Here is a 27,358-nt window from a genome sequence, read left to right as displayed (position 1 = left end):
TGTCATCTTTACCCGATTAAGGATAAGCCATGCAAGGTTGTTCGCACAATTACTTTTGGCCCAAAGGTCACATAAGTGACCGGCTTGTAGAGAAACACTGTTTGTGTCCCACTTAATCAAAAGGTGCTATTCCTTGGCTCCAAATAGAGACCATATAGGAATGCTGATATGAAATTGTGCTTGAGTATGACAACGAGAATTTAAGTTACCTATGCTGATACTTGGAGAAAAAAGGGTTGTTTTGTTGTATACAATACTTGTATTGTTTTTTGTCCCATATTGTATGTTGAGAGTAAATGTATTTATTGGTGTGAATGTGTAGTATGAGAATGCTTATGGCAGAATATTGAGTACCTCATCGACCCTCAATTGGATTGGTTATACAATAGATTGTGATGAAGGAATATTGAGTACTCCACCACCCTAACTGAGTGAATGTATTTAAATGGAAAGAATTTATTTAACACTGAATGAGTTTTGACTTGGATACTGATTGTATTGGGTGCTGAAATAACCTAGCTGTTGATATCTCAGTGGCTGGATGGTTGACCCCAGACTGCCAACACCCTGGGTGGGTACCCCCTGGTAATTTATTGTAAATTAGGCGAACTGGAATTGCCATTGAACCGCAAGAATTGAAAGCTTAACACTGTACGTACATGTGTGTACTACACCATACCCATATATTTAAAGAATAAATAAAAAGCCGACTAGAATAAATTTATTTCAATCATTTACAAAATTACATTTTAAGAGGTGAAAGCTGTTCTAATCTTCCTGTAGAAACTTCATCAAGCATGTTACGGAAAGTCTCGATAGACACATTTTCGACTCCGTCCCGTCGTTCCCCTTCTGCCCACAACATCTCAAATATATTGCCAGGAATATCCACTCCCACTTTTGCCCACAGGTCCCTCAAAAAGTTCTTAGTCCTTGGCTAAAAATTGAATCAATCATAAATGAAACAACGTATCTACAAACAATTATAAGAGATATATAAACCTGAAAGAAGTCGCGATGGCTAAGGCCATACTGAAGAAATATGTTTGGTCGCAGCAATTCAGAAACATCTGTTTCTGAAGGGAGATCATCATGATTTGCCTTGCACATACCAGCAGGAATTGTAATTTCTCCAAACTTGAGCGGATTAGACGGTAGTCCAGCAGCAGGTTCTGCACCAAATAAAAACAAATCAAATTAATTTTTTAAGTTGTTAAAGCAATTAAATTGTTTAAATATTTCTGTATTTAAACTGACGTTTTTCATCTTTGCTTTGAAGATCACTGCACATAGACATATACTCTGAAGAGTATGTTGTTTCCCTTGATTTTGCTATATAAGAAGAATTTATAACATAATCTTTTATATAATTAATTGTAAGGTTTTTGACATACGTATCACTTTTCCAAAATTTGGTAAATCTTCTGCTGGATTAATCAGTGCACAAAATTTATCATAGTAAACCCCTTTGCCGTCATCAGTGTAAATTTTCAACTTTTTACAAATAGGGTCAATTTTTTCTCTATAAAACTGCAATCCGTATGACTTAACAATATCAAAAAATTGACCTTGTTCTAAAATGCCTGTCCCCTTAAAAATTAGTTTATGTTTTGTACATGCTATTGTCAAATGTTAGGGTTTAAACAGTGATATTTTACTTCGACATCCAGTTCTCTTAAATTGGTGAGCAGGGGCAAAAAATTGAAATGCTTTTTCCTCAAATTAATTTTCATGTTGTACACAAATGCTACTTGTTCCGCCAATTCTAACGATGGATTTTCTTCAAAATCTTTTTCTTTTCTCTCGACTTTTCCAAATGTAAAGCATTTATCAAATTTTTTGGGTATTCCAATTCTATTTAATGTAAATTAAAATAGTTATTATAATTTATTTAATTAATAAATAAATAAGCCACCTTTTTAAAGGTTTGCCAAGCTCATGATGATGACGGTATCGGAAAAATGCCAAGCTCTGTGAAGTCGTTGAAACTTCGTTTTGGTCTATCCAGTTCATGAGTGTATTTACACCCTTGCCATCATAAGATGCCAAAGTTGTTTTACCAAAAATTAAATTTGGAGGAAACTTCATCATTGGATCATGTCTAAAAGTAATAACTTGATTACTTGAAAATAGATTGATCTTTTTTGGTTCAGCTCAACTCAATTACAGTTAAAATTTTCATAATTACTGTTCTTTAAAATAATAAATACATCAATAAATTGAAAATATTACTTTACTTGCTCTCCTGGTAAATAAGCCTTATGTGAAATCTTGTATAATTCTTTTCCTTTCATTGCCTCCTTTTCCACAATGTGAGGACACTTTTTTGGATTAATGAGGTCTCCAGCATGCATGTCTGAAATTTAGATATGTGATTTTTTCTTTTTGACAAAATTTTTTGATCAGGTTTACAACTAGCTTGGTGGCTGGGCTTTCCAAAAACAGTAGTGTACATATTCATCCCAACAGGCAAGTTAGCCGTTTGATCCGGCAAAGCACCCAGTTCATTGAGCCAGTATGACTTGTATGCCGTCTCTTTCAATTCGTCTTTCAACGCTGCAAAAAATGTTTTCTTGGGTTGCACAAGCACCTTAGAAATCTACAAAACTGCAAGGTATAAACAACCAAGGAAGAAAAAGTAACTTCGAACGGCTAAGCCAGAATAATATAGTTACATCTGAGTTGAAACCAAGGTATATCGGTAAAGGTGTGTATGGAGGATTTTTTGGGGGGATCCTAAATGGTGGCTTCGGTTTAGGCTGTGCATTAATAATGCTTTGAACAATTTCATCAGTACTCAAATGGTGGACACAATTATGCACAGTGTCATCTGCTACAATCTTTGTTTTAACCCCTGCCTGAAATACATAAAATACATAAATTGGTATACTCTGAATTTCTTTACCATACTCCACATTAAAAAGTGAAATATTTCTAACCCTAATTCTAGTATAGCCTACAATGAAATAAAGGACTCTAAAATAAATCAGTCAAGATTATAACGATTATAATTTTAGATTTAATCAAATTTTACTTTTGAAGACAATGCTTTTTCATTGAAAAGCTCTTGGACAATGCATATTATGTAGGTTGAGCTAAGAAATTAAAGCCAACAGTTTCAATGAAGTCTAAATTCAACCATGATCATCATTGATCATCTTGGTCTACTTATTTTTGCTAATTTTGTTTTTCTCAGGTACATTCCAGGTTTTAGCTATCTTCAGTGAATAATCTGGTGGAATTCAGAAATGATTTATATTTGTAAAAGTATTCAACTTTTATTTTTTATTTTTTTATGTTGTTACCACCTCATTGCCTCTTATTTAGCTTCAAAATGTAAGAAACTGTTGAAATTTAAACATCTGTTTTTGACTTACAGCCTTTACGCCTGGGCAACGGTCGACAAACTTTCCAAATTTCCTGTCTGATGCCATGTTGCCCTGTAATTTCCCAAAGAACCGAACAAATAAATTACGCAGTGAGTATACTATCAATAAATTGCCTAGTCGAACTCTAAAAATTCTCTACAATATTTGCATTCCAGAAACAGATGTTGCACTAGGGAACATCTTTAAATCAGAAAATTTATTCAGATTCATGTTCAATAATTTCAATTTATTATTGTTATTGTAATAAGAGGTTTATATACATTAAACAAATTTAGATCACATTCTGTATAGAAATACATATTACATTGAGTCACTGTATCACTAAATTTAAAGGAAAATTGTGCAACGATTTGGTCAGTTTTAATGCGTAGCTTAAAAACTAGAAAAAAAATTGTTTTCTCTTGAGGCAAAATATAAAAGTAACTTCAAATGTGTAGTATTTTTTTAAAGTTAATAAAAAAAAATTAAGTTAAAAAAATTCCTGATGTATTGAGTGCTTTACGCCCAAATGGCCAAGAAACGAGATGGCATTATCATACTTGCTTAAGTCAACATAAATTAGACTAGAGTAGAAGTGACTTGAAATTTTGCCATTTAATCATCAAACTTAAAAGGTCTTTTAAAGGCAAATTTCTTCTATAACAATCTTTTAAAAAATTGTGAAACTGTGTAGAGAGGATTACAAGATGGTAAACCTATTGTTTGATCATCTGCGATCACCTTTTACAGGACCAATTAATTAATTAGTGAATATGGTGAAATGCCAAAAAATTTTGACAGAAAAAAAAAGACAGACAAGGATGATCAGAAACGAACTTATTGCATTTCATCACATTGTATATTTCAAAAAATAAATAAAAACTCAGAATTTAACATAAATGATGTTTAGTACTCTTCATATAAAAACTTTCTGAAAAGATAAAAAAAATCAACTACCACAACATATATTTATTCAGAAAGAGAGGCCAGAGCCACAATTCATAGGCTAATGCAGGTCCAATAGATTGTTTGCATGACAAGAGGAAGCCAAAGTTTTGGGGGGAGCTTCAGGTGAACAGAGTCCTGGACCTTTTGACGCCATGACCCCTAAACTCAGATTTCATTAAAAATTTCCAGTTAAAATACCTGGTAGAGCAGGCTGAGAGAAAATGATCTCAGTTAATGCCGGCCAAATATGGTAGATGATGGTGTTTTTTCCTCAGTAATAATGTGCAATGTCGAAACTTGTTTGAATAACTCAAAGAAAACAGACCCAATAAGTGGCCATGTGCCAGTTCAACTGACCATATATGGCATACAATAGCACCAAAATCAAATATGGGTCAGGTGGTATTTATGGAAATAAACCAACAACTAGAATCATACACACTACTCCACTGTCTTTCAAGTGGAGACTGTGACTATTGAACACTGTTGCAAGGAGATTAAAAGGCTCGGTATCATTTACAGAAGAATAGCCATCTATTCGGACAGCCACATGGAACTGAGGTTAATTGCCGCAATGGTAGTAAATCTAGAGTTATTTTGGATTGCATTAGAACCCTATCAGACATTGGGAAAAACAACAAAATTACCTGTCTGGGTACCAAAGAACACAGCGAAAAGGGACCACAAAGATGCTGATAAATTGGCCAAGGAAAATTCAACGAGGATACCTATTGGCCTTTTGTGGCATACCAACTGCCGAAAAAGTGGATCCTTAAGACAATGGATTAAAAATAAGTCCTTCATTCAATGAGAATGTAGCCCAAGTCAGAGGCATGTAAAAAAGTTCATCAAAGAATAATTTCAGAAACTAACAGCAGAACTTCTCTAGGATTTGTTAGGACTAGAATAATATTTAGTAGGACTGCTAACAGGACACTGCAGCCTCTGGAGGCTTATGTATGCTTGAAGGGCCTTAGCCACATGCCTGAGCAGACATTGTCATCAGGAAGAAGACATAGCAGAACATGTCCTCTGTTGGTGCCAAAGGCTTATGTAGGCTGAGATTCCTACCCCTGAGGAAGGAAAAACCCTGACCAGAATTATGCACATGGGAGTCCTTGAAAAAAACTTTGGGATCTGATAAAAAGCCTTAAACTTAATGAGGAGCTCTGGACAACAATAGAGATGTACAATAGACGGACGCGGGCAAAGGTCGTAAAGAAGCTGACTCTTACTCTAATATCTTAATTTGAACCCTGAAATATAGGAATATCTCCCGTGATATATTGAGGCTTTTACGACTTTTCATGGCAAGCCATGAGAATCACCCACTATGGTGGTTTAATGGGCCAGGTCAGACCTCGGTGTTATTCTTACCACTGTCAAAATTAGACTTCAGGTGCTATTAACAAAAGGTCATTTCATCTTTAATGCATGCTATTTTAACCTATACACATTCACTTATTCTGGAATAATTTTTTTCTTATTTTACATACCATTCCTCCATTGCCTTTTACATGGGTCAGTAGGGTACTCAACATTCTGCCATGTTTTATATATATATATATATATATATATATATATATATATGTGTGTGTGTGTGTTTGTGTAGACTATATATATATATACATACACACACATACACGCACGCACACACACACACACACACATACATTCTTACAAAACAGTTAACACAAAATACATCTATCTCCGAACTTTTTATATAAATTGTACAGTAATAAAAAAAAATGTATTCGATTCCTAACTCAAGCATGAATTTCATTCCATACTTTCAAATTTGGTGGTATGGCTACTCGCTATCTATACAGAGCCTAGGATTATACAGGACCCAACAATTAATCGAGCAAACTTTCCTCTACATGCCAAACCATGGTTCAAAAATGATGGCTTTCGCACAAAAGTAAGCGGCCGGTTTCTGAGTCGAGTTAGGATGATCCTTCTTCTTCAAGTTAAATTATTTCGGTGCCACCTATCAACTGTGCACTTGATGCACAAGAGTTTTTCGCATGATCAGGTCTACTGATCCTGCCACCTTTTCTTTACCATATTCTTTATTGCTTGTTTATCATTGGGGGGGGAGGGGTTGGATTGCAATAGGTCTGGATGATGGGCCTGCTCCATATGTAATTGCCCTCACGCTCAACATTTTTGGTACTAAGCTGTTAAAAGTTTGTTTGTTTAGCTATAAGTGAATGTGTTTTCTGATTGATTGTCATATCAAATTTATTGATCTTTGATGATCACTTTATTTATCAACAGGCCATCTTGCAGGCAAGAAAATATTTATTTCCCTCCTTCCCTGCAAAGTGAAAGTGTTAGAAATAAACTCCAAATCAAGTTTGATTATTATTTTTTCATATAACAAAATACACAATCTAGCAACTTATGTTTTTACAGCTAAAAACTGTGATGTTACATAATATCAGGTATAATAGCTACTTTCAAAGCTATAAATTGTTCAATTATTTTTCAGTAAATGCTTTATCTTTTATCTATATACACAAAAAATGAGAGAACAAAAAACACTTGCAATGCGTACATAGAAAACATTTCTCTTAAAGAATGTTTTATTCTGCAACAAAATAAAATTATTCAAGAATAAAGTATAGAAAATTCAAGAATAATGTGATTTTGAGTTATATAACACGTGTATATATATTTACATTACTTTCTCTGGCAAAACTGTTTCATATTTACAGACAAAAAAAGTAGCGAGAAAGAGAAAAAGATACATATTTACATTATAAATTACAGGATGTACAAAATATCTTGTATTTTATCCAACTATAAATACTGCAACCTTTTCATTTTTTTTTTTTTTTTTCAGGAGAGGAACAAGATTCTGATGTAAAAAATAACATTAAAGGAAAAAAATAGGAACAAAATAAATATTTTAAAGAAGCGTCATACAAATTATCCATCATTGTGATTCATAAAGACAACATTTTGTTTCACATAATCAAAATATACAAGAGATAAATCCATTATTATTGAATATTTATTTAGTTATACTATACTAGTCAATAGAAATAAAACAAAGGAAACTTAAAAAAAAATGAATAGCAACAAAGTCAAAAACAAACATGAACATATCAAGGATCGAGAACCCATGCAAATTGAATTGGAAATTACCAAAGTAAGCATATTATCTGAATTTAAACAAAATGATAACAGTTTATGTGAAAGTTGGAAGTAATGAAAGGATAACAAATTAAATATTTTTATAGCAAGCAGAAATTTTTAAATTGAATGTAAAACCCATATTTTAACCAAGCTTAACAGCAATCCACATTTAGTTTATTGTCTTTAGCCTAGGATTTTAAGCTATTGCATTCCATTGACAATACTGAGGAAAACAATGATAATAATTTAGTCATGATTGTCGTCATGTATTTATGCATTTCACTTACAGCATATATGTATTTGGAAATGAAAATCAACAATTTAATACAAAATAGCAGGCCAAAAATATTCATACCTTTATGTTAGGATCAAATAAATATTTTTAATCATGACTAGACTGAAATTATTGCAAGGATCATCTTTGATTTTCATGTTTTAACATTTCATGAATCACGTTTGTATCAATCACCATTAAGCCTAAATTATTCCAGTCTTAATAATTATTTATAAACTTTTTTTTAAATGTGGACAAAATTTAAGACATGCGGTTATTGCAACAAACATTTTCTGGGCAGATTTCATTTTAATCCTCATGTAAAAAAAAAAAAAAAATTAACAAAATGCAATGGTAAAAACATTTCCAATCAATTTCAAACCAATTTTTATAAATAGATGTATATTTTAAAATTAGAATTAAATATAACTTATTGGTATTAGAGTCTCATTTCCAAATCCACATTTTAATTTAAATCACTCGAGTGAAATGTTCGACTATTATTTGTAGCTTTGGGAAACATTTTTGTAATGCTTCCTATAAACACTTCAATACTTTTATATAACTATATATTTTTTTAAAATAAACTAAACCCTGAAAAAAATCTAATACAACAAAAGAGCACACTTTTTAAAAGTATATTCTTTGTAATAAAATAAGCAGATCTATTCTCCATGTTGACTTATAAACTAAAATTAATTTTAACTATATTAGCATTATATCAAGTTTTGCCATTGGTAAGTAATATATAAATTAATATAATTATCACTTTTTTGCAATAAATACAACCTTCTCCTAATAAAAGGAATACCTAAGTTTTAATTTTAATTTTTGTTTGAAGACCTTTTTGCACTAACATTTATTTTTTAACATATAAGGGCAACAACTGATATTAATAAGTAGGTTAAAAAAGGATAATGTTTTAATCCAATCTTATTTGTCTTAAAATAATTTTATATATATATTCAGCAACATTTCGTTTTTTTATTATTTTATTTTAATAAATATGAAAAACATAACATGCAATTACTTAATTGAAGGAGTTTTTCCTTGTTAATTAAAATATAAAAAAAATTATCTGATAGAAAATGTGTGATTTCTTCTTTCTCTTACTTACACTATCGAGTATCACAAGTAATGCAGAGGCGTGAGTGGGGCGTGATGCAGTCGTCATGACAAAAGGCACCACACTTTACGCAAGCGATCATCGCTTTGAGAGAACATGGGCAAGAAGAAGTATTTTGTTGTGGAACTATGAGATGGTGATAAGACGGTGGAGGTGCCACAGGGGGCGGTAGGGGTGGAGGTGGAGGCGCCGACTCAGAAGCAGGAGGCCTTGGGCCACCGACACTTGCTGGCCGCCCACCACGGTGCACCAGACCACTTCCAGCAGAATCGACATTGGATGGTGGAGCAGAATTGGACCGCCGTACCTGCACACCTCGCTGTACCATCATATATTCACCGATCTAAAAAAAAATTAAATTAAAAAGTCTAATATTTTCTGTTATTTTTTTAATTAATTAAATTTTTTTAAAATGTAATTTTTGGTCATTTTTAAACTCAATTATAATTATTTTATATTTCATCTTCTTTGTAAAGCAGGTAGAAGAGTAAAGTAATTCTTATCATACAGGAAGGCCCTGTTGGGTGTCATGAATGAGGGGTCAAACCAGTTTACAATACTGTCTTGGTATTATTCACAAATAAAAATTCATGAGCTATGTTGGGATTCAAACCATTAGCATGGCATATATAGGTCAGATGCTCTATCCACTTGATTACCAAGGCCTCATTTTAGGTAGTAAGTTTAATTGTATTCTGAGGGAAATAATGGAACAATATTGTCCTTAATAATTTTCAACCAACTTTAAAATAAGTATAAAGTTTAAACTAACATACTTGATTATGTTGTGGTGGCAGAACAGCCATGTTAACTGGAATTCCATGAGACGACGTGAAAACATGTTTCAGCAAGACTTGATGCTGCTGTGTCTGCCTTACACCCTGACGAACTGTGTGACGGTTCGTATTGTTCCCTGTTGAGTTCCTGACAACATTGGACACACTGGTCCCACCCGATGTTGATTTGTTCAAAAGCAGTGATGGAGGGGGCTTGAGCTGGCATCTAAAAACGTACGGTTAAAATTTAGAGGAGTACATTTTTAAAAAACAAGACCAGGTAGAATTTTTTTTTAAATTACCTAAGTTGATGCCTGTTCGGAGAATTCTGAATGACAGCTTGGCATATCTGATAACTCCTTTCTAAGTTAACAGCTCCAGGGGGCGGCTTATTGGAATTACGTCCACCTCCACCTCTCCCACCACCAGAACCAGCTCCGCTCTAATAGACAATAAAATAAAATTGACAATCGTACAAAATTTAAAATTGTGCCAACAATAAATTATACGACTTTACAGACAGAAATGTATTCCTTTTCAAGTTAGCAAATATATTACAAACCAATAATGACCTTTGAAACAGTTTTAGTTGGAAGAGCTCTGACAGGTGTTGAGGTCGTCAATGCGATGAATGGGATCGCTGAACTCGACGTGTTGTGGTTCTGTGGTGGAGGCCGAATCGGTGGTGCAGTATGTGTATTAGCCTGGGTTGAAAAAAGAGGAGGTGGTGGAAGACAAACGATCGTAGTCGGGGGGATCACAGTTACGTGTGGTGGGGGCTGGGCTTGCTGGATGGACATGACAGCCTCAGCTGAAAGACCCGTCTGCGGTTCCTCTGTCATCATCTGAATGGTGGAAGTTCTTGTGCCTGTCTCCCCTGAGCTTACGACAGGGCTGCATCTATCAGAACTGCCACAACTTCCCATTGAAGGTAGCTGCTCAACTGTGGACGATACTTGGGAATCGACCTCTGGGGTTAATGTCACTGAAACAACAAATTCAAGTACAAACTGGGCTGAGCATACAGAATATGTAATTAAGATATTAAAATTTGATTAAATTAACAAAATGTTTCTATACAATTAAGCCGAGTAAACAAAGCCAAAACTGTAATACTTATTTTAATTAACAAAATTCAAAAGAAAAAAATTTAATAAAAATTACCTTCTAGTTCAAGTTTCACATGCCCATGTGGCTGTTTGCTCTGAGAAGAAGTGTATTCCCACTGAGGAACAGGCAAGGAACTTTCTTGTAACCTAACTTCCAGTTCCTCTTGACAAGGTATTACAGAAACCTAGAAAAATATATATAGTAGTAATCATCAGGTTAATTAAGCTGTTACATAATATAAAGTAAAATTACTGGTTGATTTAAGTTGACGTCTTGGAATTCTGTCGAAGATCCAACGACATCCCACGCTGCTGCCAACAAAGCAGCCTCATCTTTCAGTGTCTCTTGGTACAAAATATCTCCATAATAATTTTGGTTTTTATTCCTATCCAGGTCGTTTGATGTGGATGACATCAGGTCATCAGCATCTCCTGGAGTAGGAAGCCCAGAAGAGGTCTCACCTTCTTGATTAGGGTCTACCTTGATGATCTCCCATTCTTCTAAGCTCGACTGGGCCTTTTGAAGAGCTTCTGCCTTGACTGAAAGTTCGATCCGGTCTGCAACCTCTTCCTGAAGAGCCACCAAATCGCCTAAAGTTTTCTCCTCGGCCGTCTTGTCTTCATCATCCAGACAGAGGCGCTTCTCATCTGACACGCTTTCAGTCTCAATATGCAGCAAGTTTGACGTTTGTTGTCCCTCGTCTCGCATTTGCTGTTCCACTTCTTCCACAACTCCTCTAACCACTTCTTCGACAATTTCATGTTCAAATTCAACGATTTGTACTTCATGCAAAGGCGAACTGCACATCTCGATATCTTTCTTTTCTTCAACCCACTTGGTATCCACTTCAGAAATGTCATTAGAAACCACGGTTTCTTTCACCTCGTCTGGTTCAACAGTTATTTCAATTACATTCGCTTCCTCGTCTTTACAGCTTATTTCTATTTGGTCGCCGATTATCAATTCCGTTATTAGATTTTCATCAGCAACAGATATGACTTCATTTGCTGATTCCTTGTGAGTTTCCTCGACCTCTGTCCCGACTTGATTTATTTCAGGTTGGGTTTTGACATACAGTTTTTCATTTTCTAATCTATTAGACTTTCTTCTTTCAGGAATTTCATCGTTCTTTTCAAGTTCCTTATCACTACCAGCATCACCTTTGGAGAATTTTTCTAAAAAAAAAATAAATAAATAAAAACATCACAGCAACTACTAAAGTATCATTTGTATATAACTATTATATTAACCAATATTGACATATACCTTGAGGACGTGTTCTCTTATTTGGTCTGTTTTGGTTTGTAGAAGATTCCTCTGCTAGTCTCTTTTCCCTGTAGCTTGTCACCGCTCGTGTGACAGCTCCGACTGTCCTTATTATAGGCGGCGGCTTGTGCTCTTGCTGTTGACTATGATTGACTTTTGAAGTGACATTGGCTTTTGAGACCAGTTTAGAAGACGAGTTTTTAATATCATTTGGAATTTTGGTAACAACTGAATTCGGGCTATGGTGGTTCTGTGTGGAAGTCCTTGTCACAGGAGGATTTTGAGGGATAGGGGCTCCCTGGGCTGCCAGGACACCCGGAGGCAAACTCGGCCACTCCCGCAAACTCTCTCCCCACATAGGCTCGAAATGCTTCAACTGAAAATTTAAAATAACATATATAACAAAAATTAAAAGTTATATAAGGCACAAATTTAAAAAACAAATTAATTTACAGATTTCAGTTTGCCTTGAAGACAGAATTTAATCAACAAAAATTTACTCAAGTAATTATTTTTAATTTCAAAAACACTACAGACAATTAATTCTAACACAAATTGTTTACAAATAATGCCAGATTAGTGAATAATATGCATATACTTTTTCTGGATTAAATATGTGTATTTTAAATGTTTCTGCAATTTTTGTTACTGAATTGCAACTATTTAATAAAAAGTATTACCTTCCATGGGTCTAATTTGCTTTTTTCTTTTTCTTGCTCTGCTTTTAGTTTGGCTTGATTTTCTATCGTAAATTCACCTTCTGCTAATCTTTCTCTCCAATCTAGGCAAGCTCGAGCGAAAAACTCATTGTTAAGTCCTGAATTACTCAGCCTGAAATAAACAAATGATTACTAATAATATTAAACACCTTTGAGAGGAGGGTAAGCATACCTAAACATCGATTCTGATTGAACGGGGACTCGGTCAACATGAGGTAAAAGTTGCAATAATTTATACTGGTAAAGAGGTGGAAGGGAATGGAATGTATGTTTATTGAGTAAGGACCTAAGATTAGAATTGACAAGGATAGAATCTGGGGTTTCCAAATCGACACAGCCTTCCTTCGTCTGCTCTAGTTGTGCAGCAGCGGATAATTTCTTATTAGATCTTTTCCTCGGCTTAATGCTAAAGCCAGGAATGGAAGAAAGAACTTCAGCCATAGTCGGCTGTCTGTAGCATGCAGTTTCGTTACTAATTTCTTCAACTGCAAGAGAAATTAACAATAAATATTTTTTCTTTCTATGTCAATGGTTATAATATTTACGTTCACAATGAGGTGACAGGGACAACCGTTGAATAGGGGCTGAATTTCCAGCAGCTATTGTAGTGTTCTTTCTTCTTCTTTTGGCCTGTTGCCTTAGAGCATGTTTTATAACTTTTTTCGAATGTGTTGGTGTAACTTTCACCTCTTTGAGCACCTTTGAGGGTGATACATCGTAATTCCATGACTAAAACATAAGAATCAAGTTATTATTATTATATTGTAAAAAGTTTGTGATTACTTTCTTCACAAAAATGGATTATTACTTATAACACAGCTTTTTATAAAATTTAAAATTTTCTTTTTCTTTTAGCCCACTTAATAAAAATCATTTGACATAATATGCAGTGGCTTATCCATGGAACCAAATTTTAGATAATTATTAAAATAGTTTTAATCTCATTAATGGTGCACATAACATGTGTGAAAAACATAAAAGATGGCTTGCCCCAAAGCTAGTTAATAAATTCTAGATAGAAGACATAAAGTTAGCAATGCTTAATCCGATGATGGCTATAAGTTGAGGAAACATGCAAGTGAATTTTAAGTTTCACAAACCACTGAAAGCTAACACTTACAAGGCTGCCAATGGTTAATTCCTAAGAGATCCCTCACAAATAATCACATCAGAAAGCAATTTCGTTTAAACCAGTTTGCAACCCCAAAGCCGATTCATGTTTGAATGTTTGGTGGAATTTTTAAGGAGTGATTCACTATTGGTTGGTTCGGGAAATTACAGAGATATCATAACTCGATTCACCCAATGCTTGAAAGGATACATATTGTCCAAGCCGAAAATTTTTGTTTTTGTTTTGTCAACTATAAACATGTTTTGTGACATGATAACGCGAGACAGCATTTTATGACAAATCTCATAGAAATTTATTAGCTGCCTGTTAAATACTCCTTTCATACATCATTATTACTTATACAGGTGCTTGGATATAACTTTTTTGGTGGAAAAAAAAAAAAGGAAAAGCTGGTTGAATTAAGTATATTAATTGGTGAATTATAGATAATTAAAAATAATGGCCAATATTCCATAGAGTAGCTTCAGATTAAATAGAATTACAATTAAATAAAGTTTTATTACTATTTAAAAACCCAGATAAATAGACACAAAAGTGGTGAGGTCTGCGAGATGATGGCGTGTTCTCAGATTGTCTCCATGCCATAACATGAAAAGTTATAATGAAAATATTTATTTGGAGAATGTGAGATGCGGTCTGGTGTGACGTAGGTTCTAGAAAAACATTTTCTTTATCTTGCCAATGTTTCAATCTTTATTGAGATCTTCAGGGCCTGGGATTTATAAACATTGTTTAAATTTTACAAATACATGTAGGATGTGGAAAAAAATGAATTTATTCAATGCTAGAATTTTTAAATTCAATCAAAGTATTTGTACTCACTCAAAGTGTTTGTTTTCCGTGTAGATGTATCATTCTTGTAAGTTGTGTTCAGAGTGCCAGTGAGATATGCAATGTAAACATTGCTTTATTTCTATGTTAATGTGTTTATAATAACAATAATAATAATAATCCATATATGTATTAAGTAGTTATAATTGACCGAATTGATTAGTTTAATCAATTATTCTTTTTACCTAAGGTCATGGTTGAGATGAAAAATCTAGTGTCATGACCTTACATGAAAAGAATAATTAATTGAAATAATAATAATAAAGGTACTCTGTTATAATCAACTAATATACAATAAATTACAACTACTAAATAAGTAACATTATGGCATGGAAAATTCCCTCTGCCGAAGGTGAATGAAAATATAAACAGGGCAACAAAATGTGAATTGGAAAAAAAAAAGAAAGAAAGAAAAAGAAAAAACAACTAAAAATGTGAATAAATAAAATAAGAACAATAGTAATAATATAAAAAATTGAAATTAAATTATACAACACTGCATATTCATTGTATTAATATAAAAATATAAGTACTGCCATGTTTGTCTACAAAATCCAACATGTGAAGGTGGCTCATAGTTTAACTTGTTATTTAATTGGTCTTAGGGAAAGGGAACTACAAGTGGAGCTTGCGGATTTCATTTAAGAAGAAGGTGCAATGAAATGGAAATTATCGTCTCTGATCTTAGAGTTGCGTAAAGTGCAGTGTAATTTAGCCAAAGCAGTTCATATCTCATTTTAAACACCTACCAAAGGTCACTCAGATTTGCGTACTGATTAGATTTAGACAGGAGGTCACAGTGAGAAACATAATGATCAAGATCCCTGTATAACAAAAAGCTAGTGGATGCCTGTGCAAGCCCCACAGACTCCTCTCAACGAGTACTCATTGTTGTAAGGCGCGAGTCAAAGCTAGCATTCCATTTGGGTATATTATTAACATTTAAGCTATGCAGAATGTAATATTTTTAAAAAATAGATTTTTACCAATATATATATATTTTTTTTACATTTATATGATTTCAATGTGTATCTTTCGTTCCAGCGGATTCTCCATTCATATTTTAGAAGCTTTAATATTTGATCTTTGAAAATCCTCTGGACGTACAGAATGAGTGGGGTGGCTAACTTATCCGCTTGTTTGTTCCCAGTTATACCAATGTGCCCAGGAATGAAGTAATTGCACTATTCCATTGGGCGGTATGGGAAGCCTCTAGCCAACTGACAGTTCATGAAAAATTTCGCGAAAATGTAGAGCCTTATTTCACTTATTGAAACATACAGATTTTTCCTCCGCTGAGAAATTCTCCGAGTAAGTTTATATAACCAGATAAGCCCCTTATTTTCGTTCGGCTCTTTTCATTTTTCTTCTAGTCCAGTGTTGAAACCAAAAGGCAATATGATAATTTTTTGTCATGGATGTCACACACTTTTCATACTAACATCAATAGCAAGAATTGACACACACGAAGGAAATAATATGAGAAACTGGATGAAAAACTTAACAGTGGCTTTACACACTCAGCTCTGTTAATCGTTCGGTTTACTCAGGTTAACTGACAGATAAACTGAGTGTAGGGTGAAGATAGAGGAACTAGAAAACATGCTTGGGATATAGTTACATTGAGAATAGTATTGTTAAGTGGTGCTTACCGTCTCAACATTGTTATCGATATCGATCTCATCGCCAGAAGCACCTGATGGAAAATAAAAATGCATTAGTTGTTTTTTAAACAGGACTAGGGTTTCGCAGTGATCTGGCGCTACAGTACCTTTGGCATTTTGTGTTTTAAGAGGAGACAATATTTTAACTGATGCAGAATCAGGTTTCTCTTTTGCCTCCTCCATCCCAATTACTTCACCTTGACAATTTCATTCGAAACCATACCTGTAAAGGTGGAAACAAGGATTGAAACCAATTGGTATGACAGAAGGAAAATAAATTGTCCCGAGTTTATAAAAAGAGTGAACGGGACTCACTTGAGCTAGCCGGTTTCAGACTATCCTCGTCCCGTCCGTCGAAACATCGGTGCAATTTATCAAACGGGACGTAAAAATTTAAGTAAATTTAAATTTTCGTCTCTGAAGAAAAACCTTTTTGATGTTTACAACTGTAACGCCAACCAAAGATGTGCCATTTGTCGAAAAACATTCCAGATCGGTCCCTATCGACAGACACTTTAGACAAAGCGGAAGGCGAAGCTTTTCATTGAAGATATTTCCAAATTCAATTTAATCTCTCCTTTTTTAAACAATATAACTTGAAATTATCTCAAAACATCAACCAAATACCCAAACAAACGCCATATTCATACCGCTCTCTGGATCTAAAACAAAAGAGTTACAAAACCAAAAATACCCCTTGATACAGTTTATACCCTGTATCTAACTGATTTATTAATTAAAAAATAATATAAGTAAAAACATAAATATGTTTTTAGCAAACAAAACTTAAAAGAGGGCAATTTTTCAACAAGGACAATTGTTATCTCTCAAGAGCGGCAACGTCATTGTTCCAAGCGTGACCTGAAGAAATAACATCCAAGAAATATGAACAATTTCATAATAGTTTTAATTTTAATTTATTACATTCAGTTCATTTTGTAATTATATTATCGTAAATAAAAAATTATCAATGTTTTTTCAATTTATTTTACTGATTTATATAAGCTTAAATCTGCACATGCATCTTCTCGCAATTTCATTTTTTGTGCAATTTACAATACATTATTGACAGACCTCAAGAATTATCCGTCCTGGGTGTTGGTCGTTCGGGTTCAGACCTTGGTTTTGTCCATCCAGCCACCGAGGTTCTCCAAGGGGCAACAACAGTTAATGCACACTCAATAATGACATATCTACACAGAAAACAAACACTTTGAGCCCTGAAGATGATCTCAATAAAGGTCGAAACGTTGGCTCGATAAAGAAAATGTGTTTCTAAAGCCTAACCAGATCGCATCTCACGATCTCCAAATAATCTATTGTTTAGTTTTGAAATAAACCTAATTGCTTTTCTTTGGGTAGCAAAAACTTTTGAAAACATGGAAGCACCCATCATATGCTTAATATTTAGTGTTTCACTTGATATCTGTGTATCTAGGTATTTTTTCCCAGTTAAGTGTGCGGTTTATTTTAATGGCTAATAGACTGACTAGAGACTAGGCTAATAGACTAAATAAGGATTTAGGAATAGACTAAATAAAGGTCCTTTAGCCTTAATGCAAGAATTTGAGTTTTATTTTTATTATTCAAAAATCGTGAGATGCGGTCTAGTGTGATGTAGGTTTCAGAAAAACATTTTCTTTATCATGCCAACGTTTCGATTTTTATTGAGATCATCTTCAGGGCCTGGGATTTACAAACATTGTTTAAATTTAACAAATGCATGTGGGATGTGGAAAAAAGTGAATTTATACAATGCAAAATATATTTTTTACATTCATTCAAAGTATTTCTACTCACTCTCTTTATTTTTATTGAGGCACAATCCATTTTCCTCAAACCATTTTTTGAGTTCATTCAAAGTATACTTATTAGCTACAAGTGCCTTTTCTAAGGATTTATCGGACACTGTGATGTTGTCATCTGCAAAACCAGTCAAGTGTATAAATTAAGCAGATTATAGGACCCAAATAGTCTGACTCCATTATTATTATTATTATTATTATTATTAGCCATACAAGCCTATGGAAAATGTTTAAATTATGGAACAAAATTTCAAAATTCTAATTACAGAACAGGAATAAATTTTATAATTTTTTTGTGTGCATAATTTGACCTTCTAAATTAAGTAATTTAAAAGGATATATTAAAGCTTTGGATGGCAATAGAATAGATTAGATTATGAGTGAATGTTTGGAGTCAGAGCTTTATAGCTATAAAGTACATATAGGTACAAATTATATTATAGTATATAGCTGACTTAAGATAGAAATTTTAAATATATTAGTTAGGCGTGAATGACCTTAGCCATTAAAGCACCCTTAAAAAAAAAAAAAATAATAATAATAATAATAATACCAAGCAATACTTAGTACTTCTCACTATGGTTGTTTATTTATTTAGCAAAATTTAATGTATAAAATGAACTATGTAAGATTTTAAAACCAATGATGATTAACCAAACAAATGATTGTTTGTAATTAAAATAAGGTACAAACAAAATTTACAACAAATTAATATTAAGTATATTCTTAAATTAAATTTTTGTAATTAGAATTAACTACATAGACCAATTTAATAAAATACATAAATATTTTTTGGAGAACAAAATTGTTATCCTTAATTAATCATTTTAGTATCATTCAATGACGTCATTATGCAAAGTTTTGAGGAATCGCACAATCCCTTTTATCTTTTATCATAAGTCGTTTTATTTTGAAATTTTATATATTTTTTTTGTCGTTTTAAGTAAAATTAAAAAATAGCCATGATTTTGAAAAACACATTTAAAATATTAAATAACAATGCCCGGAGGCTTGTTCATTACGTGCAGGGGCAAACGACAGGAGAAAAAAACAATATTAGGGAATACTTCTACTACATTGACCATCAAGGAATGGTTGAGTATATCAATAATTTGAGGCAAAAACCAAATTTTGAATTTACTTTGGGTTTTTTATTTTAAACTTTAGTTATTTTTAGATGACTCGAAGATGAAAAACTTCACATCTTGCTTCAAAGGTACTGGTTTAATCGACAAGATATAAAAATATCAATATTATGTTAAACAAAAAGTTCCCAAAGATGAAATTGAATAGAAGAACCGTAAGAAAGCATTAAGATCAAAGATTATACTTAAGGGGTGTCTGTAGTCGCAACAGTTTAGGTGTTGACACGACGCTCATCACTGTAAGGTAAATAGTCTTTTTTTTTCAGAAACACCGGCTCCACGAGGGTTCATTATTATAGCTTGGTAGTTAAAGTTTACAACTTACAATTCCAGCACAAATTTTGTAATATTGCATAAATTTTTGTAATGAATTTACTCCAGTATTAATCAGTTGTAAATGTAGTCGTAATATTCAGGGTGAGTTTTTGCACCCTTGAGAGCTATTGTATTTCTTGTTAAGTACTTATAGCACACTGGTGAGTCCTAACTCATCAAAGGATTTGATGCATAGGTCTTGTTTCGGTTGAATTTCAATTATGGTTACATTGTACATTCCAAAGCACTTCCTCCTGGCACCACAGTTTGTTAGTAGGTGTGTTGGTGTCTGTTCTGCAGAATCTAAACGTGCCATGTTGGGTTATGTCATTCTTCTTCAGATTCCTACTCAGTCTCCAGTTTACTGTGATGAAACCTGTCAAGATTCGGGGTTTTTTCTTGCTCTCTTTGATGCATTATGTTGTTTCTTTTCTTCTAAAATTTGCTAGAAGTTTCTTGGATTTTTCTGCTCAATGGGGGAAAAGCAGTCCCTTTCCTCGCAAGGGTGTTTGCTCTTTTGTTGCCCTCTACTCCTACATATCCTGAGACCCAGCAGAGGGTGATTTTATTTTGCATACCTAATCTAGTTAGTGTAGTATTGCAATTCAGCACCATCTTTGGACTAATGTTATTTGATCTTAGTGCTGTGATGGCTGCTTGCAGTCTGACATTACATTCTATGTTTTTGTAAATTCTCTGTCTTCTCAATTCCATGGACTTCAGCCTAGAAAATACTGGTGAATTTTTTCATGGGTTCTGAATATTTGGTTTCGGTATGTATTAAACAGTTACTTATTTACTTCAAAAATTGTCTTTTTTTTCCAGATAAGGAGTTTCTTGAGTTCTTTTTCAAAAGGATTCGTCCTAATGTGACGGAAAGATATCTAGATTTCCCTTACATATCTCTTTGCGGAAGGGAGAGGAATTATATACGTGTTGACGATACGCCACTCGTCTATTCCCAGATATCGTCTAGAGATGGCAAGGACGTCCTGCTCTACAATCACGCTGGAGACAAGTTGTTCAACGATTTCGTACCCCAGAATCTTTTCATGTCGCCCGCCACTGGCAGGATTTACCATCCTTGCCAGGAGAAGTATGGCTCGGTTGGCCTAATTATATCGAAAATTGCAATCGAACTTAGTAAATTATTCACTTTTGAAAACGGCGAGGACAAACCGCCGACAAAGTTTGAGTGGAAAGGTGCAATTCATGAATTAGACTTCGAATGGTATTTTAAGTACAGGCCTCAGGAAAAATAATTAATTAAAGGGAAAAAATATACAGATACATCTAGCCATACATTAGGTATTGTACAAGTCATTTTTAAATCAATAGTACCTATAAATCACAATATTCCATCATAATGTCTAAAATTATTAATCAGATTAGATTATTAATTATCAGTTAAAATTCAAAAGAAAATTAAATATATTGTAATAAAATTATTAACTGTTTTCTAGACTAAATTGTATTGAAGGTGAGGGTTTAATTTGTGCAATTGATATTTTTTTACAGACATTAAAATATCAAATTTACTTCAGTAGTACATGCTAATACCATGGAAAATTTCATATTCCTATGAATGGCAGAGTCATATTGCTTTTATCATTGATAGTTTAAGTAAATTGACAAATTTTTATCATCAATGATACAGTGATAAAATTACAAATTTATAAAAACCAATTGTTTCAAGCTGTGGTTTATCAGTTGACTTGTATAACGTTTGGCTAATAAATTTTGTATTTTGTGCATATTTCCATGAAAAGGGATCAAATTTATTATTAAGTGTTAAATTTTTATGTTTAAATAAAGTTAGAATTTTATTTGTAGATAAGTTTTGTTTTAACTATTTTATGATTGATTCTCTCTGGAGAATTGCTAATGCAAATTTATGTATAATGTAAAATAAAAGCATTGTACAGATATAAAATTTGTTTTATTAAATTTATTTTTATAAGAGCGATAAAATAAAGCTTGTTTGAACTGTATTAACTTGATTAATCATGTCTTAAGATTAAATAAAAAAACTATTGTTTATGAATGATATACTTAAACCAAAGATTTTATGCTGAAAATATATTAATATTCTATATATGCTCTAACATATTTTCATATAAAATGCAAACAACATGCACTGTAGAAATGCTTCATTATTGAAGTCATCTTTTTAACTTAAAAAAATAAATGGAATCTTAAAGATAATATAAGAATTGTTAATTAAACTGCTTATTAAAAAATAATAAATTTCAACAGAATTCTGAGGTTTAAATTTTGTTAATCCTCAACAGTATGTAAACTATTGATAAAGCCAAAAGGAAATGGATATTAGCCTTGATAATTGGAAAATTTTATATCAACTGATTCATGTCCATACTGAGGCGTTGTTGCATAAGTCTGATTTGCATAGACTTATTCCCTTATGAAGAGCAAAAATTAGCATGTTATATTACATAATGAATGATAACATAATGAAATGATGTTATAATAGGATGAATATTACATAATTAATTAATGGAATAACAGTTGCAATGTGATTTTTTTTGTAACATTATTTTTGTAAAGAAACAGTGAATCACAATAGAGTATTAGCCTTCTTTGATACACTCCGGCTTTCTACGAATTCTTGCTAGTCAGGATATAATAAAATTTTATTTTGATTTTTTTTATTATTATGGTGTTTTTATGTTAAAGTTTAAAAATAAATAAATAAATTGGACAGTGTAGGAAAAATTGTAACCAAATTTAAAGGTACAAAGAAAGAACAATTTAGGCTGAATTTTGTGTCAGTTGGTGTATCCCAAGGCTATATTCTTGAGATTTTACTCTTTTCCGTGTTTCTAAATGATTTTCCATTTTCTTAATTTCTCCCAATTTCATCTTTATACTGACGACACAGCTTTACATTCCATGTGCTACAAGCAATATCTCTTTGCTCAACCTTGATCTTCATTCTCTCAACCAATAGTTAAGAAATAACGGTATTATTTTAAACCCTAATAAATCCCAATCCTTATTCATTTCCAATAAACCCATTAATACAGATTGCCTGTTCCTTCCTCATATCAACAGCTATTAATTTTTGTCCTAAAGTTAAAAATCTCGGTGTTATTTTTAACTCCAAGCTTATATGGCATGACCATGTGAGCTCTATTATTAAAAAGGCCTACTCAGCTTCCATTTTCTTTGATTCCTCCCTAGCTTTTTCACTCTACAGAAAACTAGAGTTCGCCTTATTAAATCCCTAATAATTCCATTATTCTCTTACTGTAGAGCTATTTTTTTTTCTTCACTTTCCTTAGACTCTCACTTTGATCATCGCCTTCAAATTGCTTATTATTCCTGCATTAGATTCTGTTATGATTTTAAGTTAAGAGATCATACTTCTTCCTATATTAACGCCTTCAGCAGCCTTAACATTTTAAGACTTTATAAACTTAGAATTTTAATATACATATTTATAATTAAATCAAATAAACGTCCTCAATATTGATCAACTTTTTCCCTCGCATTCATTATCCAAATGCCCCAACCATATCTCAAGCCTTCAACATTCCTATAAACCTTTAGCCTTGTCCTTCAGAATTGCCGAGTCAAAACTATGGAATTTGCTTCCCTGGGAAATATGTTCTGCTTCCTTGCCGGCTTTTTTTTTTAAGGTCGATGGCATCTGAGTTTTTAAAAACAACATGAATAATGTCCTTTTCTTCCCTCCTACTGTTCTTTTGGCTGTTTCCTTTTTTTCTCTTTCTGCTTTTCTCTCATAATGTGGTTGCATCACTACATCACTTGATAAATAATTAATATTTTAAAGAATATTGACATGTAGATTTTATTTTATGGTTATTATTATTATTACTATTATTGTACTATAGTTTTAAAACTTAATTTATTTCTAATATATGTACATGTAAGGGGGCTTAAAGCCCTATTTACCTTTAAAATAAATAAATAAAACTCATTTTATTGGCATATCATTGCCTAGATTAGATTATATTGGAGCCAGCCTCTTTACAACCTGTGTACCGTGACCACTATTGGTCTATTGTACATCACCATTTTTTTTTAAAATCTAGAGCTCCTCAGTAAACTTGATGCTTTTTCAAGGATTCCCGTCTGTATCTCTGTATCCTTCAGGTCCTGACTTTTCCTCTCCCAGGATTAGAAATCTCAGCCTACATGGGCCTACATGTTCCGCTGTTTCTTCTTCTTCTTGGCAATATCTGCTCAGGCTTGTTTCTGCCACTCTGAGTCTATACATATGCCTCCAGAGTCTACAGTGTCCAGTTAGCAGTCCAACTATTATTCTAGTCCTAGAACATTAGGATTTAGTAGTTCTGCCATTAGTTTCTGTGGTGGTCAGTTGATACATTTTTTCACGTACCTCTGTCCTGGGGTACATTCCCATTGAGCAGAGGACTTATTTTTGACCCATCGTTTTTTGGCAAGCCACCAAAGGGTTCAGGGTTAATAAATGTCCTCATTGAACTTGACCAATTTATCGTCTTTGTTGCCCCTCTGCCCTGTATGCCCTAGCACCAAGACAAGGTAGTTTTGTTATATTCCCCAATGTCTGACAGGGCTCTAACGCAGTCCCAAACGACTGGACTTTACCGTCGATGCAGTATTGCCTTCAGTGCCACCTGGCTAGCCGAGTAGATGGCTATTCTTTTGTTGACAATCCCCAGCCTTTTAATCTCCCTGGCCCAGTGTTCAATAGCCATAGTTATGCTTGAAAAACTGTAGCATTTTGTTCAAGGCTTGTATGAATTCTAGTCCTTGGTTTGATTGCAGTTTATTCACTTTGAAATCAATTAAAATATTAATATTTTAAATATAAAAATAGGTAGCTTTCACTATCTTAAAAGTAAAACAATTGAAAATGTAACATTTTATATTTTAACTAATTTATATATGTAATTGATCCTTAATTGAGATTTAAAACGCGTTCTTCCCTCCACGAACAGCATTACCCCCTCCTTCAAAACAACATACAAAGTTCGTATAATACACAATATGTGTAAATAATTTAATTTAATCGCTAAAACAATTAAAACAAAGTTTCTCGGAAATGAAAGGATAATTGGAAACATGGACATATTGGAAAAAAAATATGTAGAAAAAATGGGCAAGTCACCGTATCCATTCGGCCGTGGTGGCCCAGATCGTTCCTCAGAACTGTGCACTGTGCAGTTCCTTGTTTTAATGTTGTCGACTCAGTTTCAGACTTCAGTGCAGATTTCAGTCCTTCGCTGACCGTTGACCATCTTAGACTTGTCAACCCGAAACAACATCGTATTTAATTAAGACAAACACCTTTTTTCCAACGGAATCAATTTCTAAAGGAGAGCACAATCTAATTTGACGTACTCCGCCGGATCGTAGATTGTTACAGACCAGATTTGACAAATCTTTCAACGATGAAGTCTTCAATTTTCTCTTTCGTCTTCATCTCCCTCATGGCGCTTTCTTTCGGCCAAGGTATGAGATTATTTCCTTTATTTTTATTATTATTTTTATTTTAAATAATATTTTCTTTTATAGAAATATTTTCATTAAGGCCCATGGCGGAAATACGGATATATTTCCGTTTTTTTTAATACCCTTGAATATCGACGTAAATTCAAGGTTGTTCCGTGTTTTTAAGATCCTGCAACCCACTTAATATATCTATTTATCGTCGTTTTGCCCTTAATATATTGGTTTCTTCCTGTTTAATTTTGCATCCAGTTTTATGGGGAACTTTTAAAATATAATTTCAAGGAAAGGTCATCACTTTTTTTGTTTGTTTCATGATTTATCTAATCGGACCGGATAGTGATGAATAGCTAACAGTACTGACGTATTAATAAAAAGGAACAAAAAAATTCTTTCTAGATCTGTTTTCTATATTTTTTAAAAATAACGCTTTACCCCTAATAAATTAATTAACCGATGAACGTAAAAGGATGATTTTAAACAAACAAAAGATTAGGTTTTTGTTTTTTATTCTATTTAAATTTCATTTGTTTGCGTAGTTGTTGAGTTGGATCAATAAAATCCAACAAAAGTGCAAGGCACTTCGAGTTTGAAATTATAAATTTAATAATTTCAAATAAAAAAAAAGTGTTTTGTTGAAGTCGTGAGGAGCGGTCGAGAATGTGGTAATTTAGGAAAACACCTTTTTCATTTTTTTGCGCGTTTCCACCTTTATTCGGGTCATCTTCAGGGGCAGTTTGTGTGAAACTGTTGTGAGACAAAACCAATATGACACCACAAGAATAGCACCACATTATGCCCTGAAGATGACCACGAATAAAGGTCGAAACGACGGCAAAAAAGGCGTTTTTCTAAACTACCTCATTCTTGACCGCCCCTCACGACTTAAACAAATTATGAAACAATAGGTCACTACGAAACAGAAATAAAAAAGTGTTTCTTTTTATGGTTTGAAATCCCTGTTGCAAGTCACAAAGAACTCAAATTGGTGCTATTTTTATGGGTACATGGGACACCAAAAATTATAAAATCCACTACTTTTTTAAATAAAATACACTCAAGGACAAAAAAACTGGACACTAGAATAGAAAAAAACGAAGGTGGGGTATGTCGATTCACTCTTTGTAAAATATGTTTCTTACTAGGTTTTGCTGTTTACAACCTCATAACTTGTTTATCATTATAGTGTTACTCATTCAATTAAAAAAGAAACAAAAAATCAGTTCAATTTCATCCTTTCCAGGGTCAGCTTATCGAGTGAGTTAATTGGTTTTTTAAATTGTTTTCTTTGATGAAATTTTTTCCTTAAAACCGCAGTTTTAAGTCAATTCATTCAGGCAGTTGCTTTGCCCAACAATGGACTTATTGACCGCTACATAGCACAAGTCCTATGTGATATGCTATAACATCCATGATGGTTTAGGGGTTTACATACCGGGTGTCCCAGTTCCTTCTGATGAAACTCAGAGAATCGATTCTACTCTTCATTTGGAGCAAAAAATACCCAGGAGAAAATTTTCGGAAAGTTCTCTATTTTGAAGATATTAGTCAATTTAGGTTTTTTCAACTTTTCACTACCTTACCTCATAAAAACGCTTACAACTTGCAAAATGTTGAGACTTCAACAAATCGAATTACACCATTTGAAAGAACGCTAAATTTGCTGTAAGATACTTCTATTTGCAATAATCTGAATGACATAAAATGTTAGCCATTATCAGTTGGAATATGTCAAAATTACAAAATTTAATATTTTGGTCATGATTGGACGTTCTACTGAGGTTACAAAAAAATACCTACAACTTGTCAAATTTCAAATAAAAATGACACATTGTGCACACTTGTGCAAACAAAATCACGTTTCAGTAACACACCCTACCTGATACATTCTGTGATGATTATTTTTAAACTTCGATCCCATCCAGCATTTTTCAGAAAACCAGTCAAACAAATGTCATTTTTATTTTACAAAGCGAGTTCTAATTGATTTATTTCTACCCCCCTTCCAATTTAATTTAGCTCGTTTTCGAACATTCAATTGTTATTTTTCAACTCTACAAGAATGTTATTTAAAAACTTGGATATATCAATGTAAAGCATATTAGATGAATTAGTTTTTGTGAAATTTGACAAGTTGTAGGTATTATTTTGTAACCTCAGTAGAACGTGCAATCATGACCAAAATTTTAAATTTTGTAATTTTGACATGTTCCAACTGATATTGGCTAACATTTTATGTCATTCAGATTATTGCAAA

The 27,358-nt window shown here is 33.1% G+C and overlaps 4 protein-coding genes and 1 long non-coding RNA gene across 7 annotated transcripts in view; 3 read left to right on the top strand and 2 right to left on the bottom strand.

The window, feature by feature from the left end:
- Positions 1 to 706: 706 nt before the first annotated feature.
- Positions 707 to 3,567, bottom strand: LOC106670660 (EF-hand domain-containing family member B-like). 3 transcript variants are annotated; one of them, XM_014401179.1, is made up of 12 exons: positions 3,309 to 3,319; positions 3,035 to 3,232; positions 2,940 to 2,976; positions 2,676 to 2,858; positions 2,413 to 2,599; positions 2,233 to 2,356; positions 1,916 to 2,101; positions 1,659 to 1,854; positions 1,395 to 1,590; positions 1,258 to 1,332; positions 1,003 to 1,172; positions 707 to 937 (listed from the first exon to the last, which is right to left on the bottom strand). In XM_014401179.1, the coding sequence occupies exons 2-12, from the start codon at positions 3,055 to 3,057 to the stop codon at positions 743 to 745; spliced, it is 1,572 nt and encodes a 523-aa protein (XP_014256665.1). In that variant the 5' UTR covers positions 3,058 to 3,232; positions 3,309 to 3,319; the 3' UTR covers positions 707 to 742. The 3 variants fall into 3 exon arrangements, with proteins under 3 accessions (XP_014256665.1, XP_024081803.1, XP_014256666.1); XM_024226035.1 differs by having other exon boundaries at positions 2,416 to 2,599; XM_014401180.1 differs by lacking the exons at positions 2,940 to 2,976; positions 3,035 to 3,232; positions 3,309 to 3,319 and adding an exon at positions 3,378 to 3,567.
- Positions 3,183 to 8,076, top strand: LOC106670661. Its single transcript, XR_001341105.2, has 3 exons — positions 3,183 to 3,267; positions 3,380 to 3,478; positions 7,165 to 8,076. It is a non-coding gene; the product is annotated as an uncharacterized LOC106670661 (long non-coding RNA).
- A 696-nt stretch (positions 8,077 to 8,772) lies between these two features.
- LOC106670652 (polycomb protein Asx) lies at positions 8,773 to 17,112 on the bottom strand. Its single transcript, XM_014401169.2, has 13 exons — positions 16,674 to 17,112; positions 16,466 to 16,581; positions 16,347 to 16,390; positions 13,277 to 13,460; positions 12,904 to 13,216; positions 12,693 to 12,843; positions 12,013 to 12,388; positions 10,999 to 11,921; positions 10,801 to 10,930; positions 10,209 to 10,621; positions 9,939 to 10,078; positions 9,637 to 9,862; positions 8,773 to 9,203 (listed from the first exon to the last, which is right to left on the bottom strand). The coding sequence occupies exons 2-13, from the start codon at positions 16,539 to 16,541 to the stop codon at positions 8,853 to 8,855; spliced, it is 3,327 nt and encodes a 1,108-aa protein (XP_014256655.1). The 5' UTR covers positions 16,542 to 16,581; positions 16,674 to 17,112; the 3' UTR covers positions 8,773 to 8,852.
- A 1,953-nt stretch (positions 17,113 to 19,065) lies between these two features.
- On the top strand, positions 19,066 to 23,459 carry LOC106670666 (UPF0598 protein CG30010). The gene is made up of 3 exons (XM_014401188.2): positions 19,066 to 19,257; positions 19,331 to 19,379; positions 20,449 to 23,459. Exons 1-3 carry the CDS (start codon positions 19,126 to 19,128, stop codon positions 20,883 to 20,885), a joined length of 618 nt encoding a protein of 205 aa, XP_014256674.1. The 5' UTR covers positions 19,066 to 19,125; the 3' UTR covers positions 20,886 to 23,459.
- A 1,318-nt stretch (positions 23,460 to 24,777) lies between these two features.
- LOC106670644 (endoglucanase A-like) overlaps positions 24,778 to 27,358 on the top strand; it is a 9,900-nt gene continuing 7,319 nt past the window's right edge. Inside the window, exon 1 of the mRNA XM_014401161.2 lies at positions 24,778 to 25,104. Within this exon, the coding sequence (XP_014256647.1) occupies positions 25,044 to 25,104 (61 nt within the window). The 5' untranslated portion in view covers positions 24,778 to 25,043. The remainder of the gene's footprint in view (positions 25,105 to 27,358) is intronic.

Source organism: Cimex lectularius, unplaced genomic scaffold, assembly GCF_000648675.2.
Source record: "Cimex lectularius strain Harlan isolate CLEC.00 unplaced genomic scaffold, Clec_2.1 scaffold58, whole genome shotgun sequence".
NCBI classification, from domain to species: Eukaryota; Metazoa; Arthropoda; class Insecta; order Hemiptera; family Cimicidae; genus Cimex; species Cimex lectularius.
This window is presented reverse-complemented; position numbering and strand designations above follow the sequence as displayed.